We start from the raw sequence: 1906 nt of genomic DNA, 5'->3' as shown, positions 1-1906 counted from the left end.
GTCCAGGACTGAGTCCAAACCCCCATCAGACCAACAGGTCCAGGACTGAGTCCAAACCCCCATCAGACCAACAGGTCCAGGACTGAGTCCAAACCCCCATCAGACCAACAGGTCCGGTACTGAGTCCAAACCCCCATCAGAACAACAGGAACAGGACTGAGTCCAAATCCCCATCAGACCAACAGGTCCAGTACTTAGTCCAAACCCCATCAGACCAACAGGTCCAGGACTGAGTCCAAACCCCCATCAGACCAACAGGTCCAGGACTTTGAGTCCAGACCCCCATCAGACCAACAGTTCCAGGACTGAGTCTAAACCCACATCAGACCAACAGGTCCAGTACTTAGTCCAAACCCCATCAGACCAACAGGTCCAGGACTGAGTCCAAACCCCCATCAGACCAACAGGTCCAGGATTGAGTCCAAACCCACATCAGACCAACAGGTCCAAGACTGAGTCCAAACCCCAATCAGACCAACAGATCCAGGACTGAGTCCAAACCCCATCAGACAACAGATCCAGGACTGAGTCCAAACCCCATCAGACAACAGATCCAGGACTGAGTCCAAACCCTATCAGACCAACAGGTTTAGGATTGAGTCCAAACTCCATCAGACCAACAGATCCAGTACTGAGTCCAAACTCCATCAGAACAACAGGTCCAGTACTGAGTCCAAACCCCCATCAGACCAACAGGTCCAGTACTGAGTCCAAACCCGAATCAGACCAACAGGTCCAGGACTGAGTCCAAATCCCCATCAGACCAACAGATCCAGGACTGAGTCCAAACCCCCATCAGACCAACAGGTTTAGGATTGAGTCCAAACTCCATCAGACCAACAGATCCAGTACTGAGTCCAAACTCCATCAGACCAACAGATCCAGTACTGAGTCCAAACTCCATCAGACCAACAGATCCAGTACTGAGTCCAAACCCCATCAGACCAACAGGTCCAGGACTGAGTCCAAACCCCAATCAGACCAACAGGTCCAGGACTGAGTCCAAACCCCAATCAGACCAACAGATCCAGGACTGAGTCCAAACCCCCATCAGACCAACAGGTTTAGGATTGATTCCAAACTCCATCAGACCAACAGATCCAGTACTGAGTCCAAACTCCATCAGACCAACAGATCCAGTACTGAGTCCAAACCCCCATCAGACCAACAGTTCCAGGACTGAGTCCAAACTCCTTCAGACCAACAGTTCCAGGACTGAGTCCAAACTCCTTCAGACCAACAGATCTAGGACTGAGTCCAAACCCCATCAGACCAACAGGTCCAGGACTGAGTCCAGACCCCCATCAGACCAACAGGTCCAGTAACACATGGATATGAAGATTGTAAGACATCCTTTTCTAAACCTTATAAATGTGGTATATTTAAATTATTTGATAAAGTTTGTGTTAAAAGTCTGTCAGTGTGAGGAGAACTGGTTTTATTTATCATATATCAGGTGGTTCTGTCTGACTTAACCCGGGTCAGGACTTGGTTCTTAGACTGATGAAGACATTTAGTGTTACACTGTGTTTTAAGACTTTAAACAAAGCAGGTTTTTAAAAGGGCCAAAGAAAAGCTGCAGTGTTGGAGGAACCAGGTCTTCTTACCGGGCTCATTGGTCATGGCAGACCAGGTCAGGTACATGGTGTACAGGGTGACGAGGGAAGACTGCAGCAGACCGGACCGAGGCTGGGACTCCTTCACACACAACAAACACCGTGTTAGAAAACACACACATCCCAACGCACACCACACAAGTTCTGATAGCTTCAGCTGTGTTCTACAAAAGACAAAACGTTAGGAAACAAACCTGCCGTGAGTTTTAACCATTCAAGACTTTCCTTTTTGATAAACCCTAGAGTTGGACTCCAGTCTACACTACATTAATTCATGGATGATGCACCCC

The 1906-nt window shown here is 48.5% G+C and overlaps 1 protein-coding gene and 1 long non-coding RNA gene across 2 annotated transcripts in view; one reads left to right on the top strand and one right to left on the bottom strand.

The window, feature by feature from the left end:
- The window catches only part of LOC106518277 (uncharacterized), a 3776-nt gene extending 2175 nt beyond the window's left edge, over positions 1-1601 (top strand). The window contains exons 2-3 of the long non-coding RNA XR_001310296.1: positions 186-988; positions 1026-1601. This is a non-coding gene — a long non-coding RNA (uncharacterized LOC106518277). The remainder of the gene's footprint in view (positions 1-185; positions 989-1025) is intronic.
- Positions 1-1906, bottom strand: part of serinc1 (serine incorporator 1) — a 21437-nt gene that overhangs the window by 6170 nt on the left and 13361 nt on the right. Inside the window, exon 7 of the mRNA XM_014009495.1 lies at positions 1608-1698. Within this exon, the coding sequence (XP_013864949.1) occupies positions 1608-1698 (91 nt within the window). The remainder of the gene's footprint in view (positions 1-1607; positions 1699-1906) is intronic.

Source organism: Austrofundulus limnaeus, unplaced genomic scaffold (assembly GCF_001266775.1).
Source record: "Austrofundulus limnaeus strain Quisiro unplaced genomic scaffold, Austrofundulus_limnaeus-1.0 Scaffold58, whole genome shotgun sequence".
In the NCBI taxonomy this organism is placed as follows: Eukaryota; Metazoa; Chordata; class Actinopteri; order Cyprinodontiformes; family Rivulidae; genus Austrofundulus; species Austrofundulus limnaeus.
This window is presented reverse-complemented; position numbering and strand designations above follow the sequence as displayed.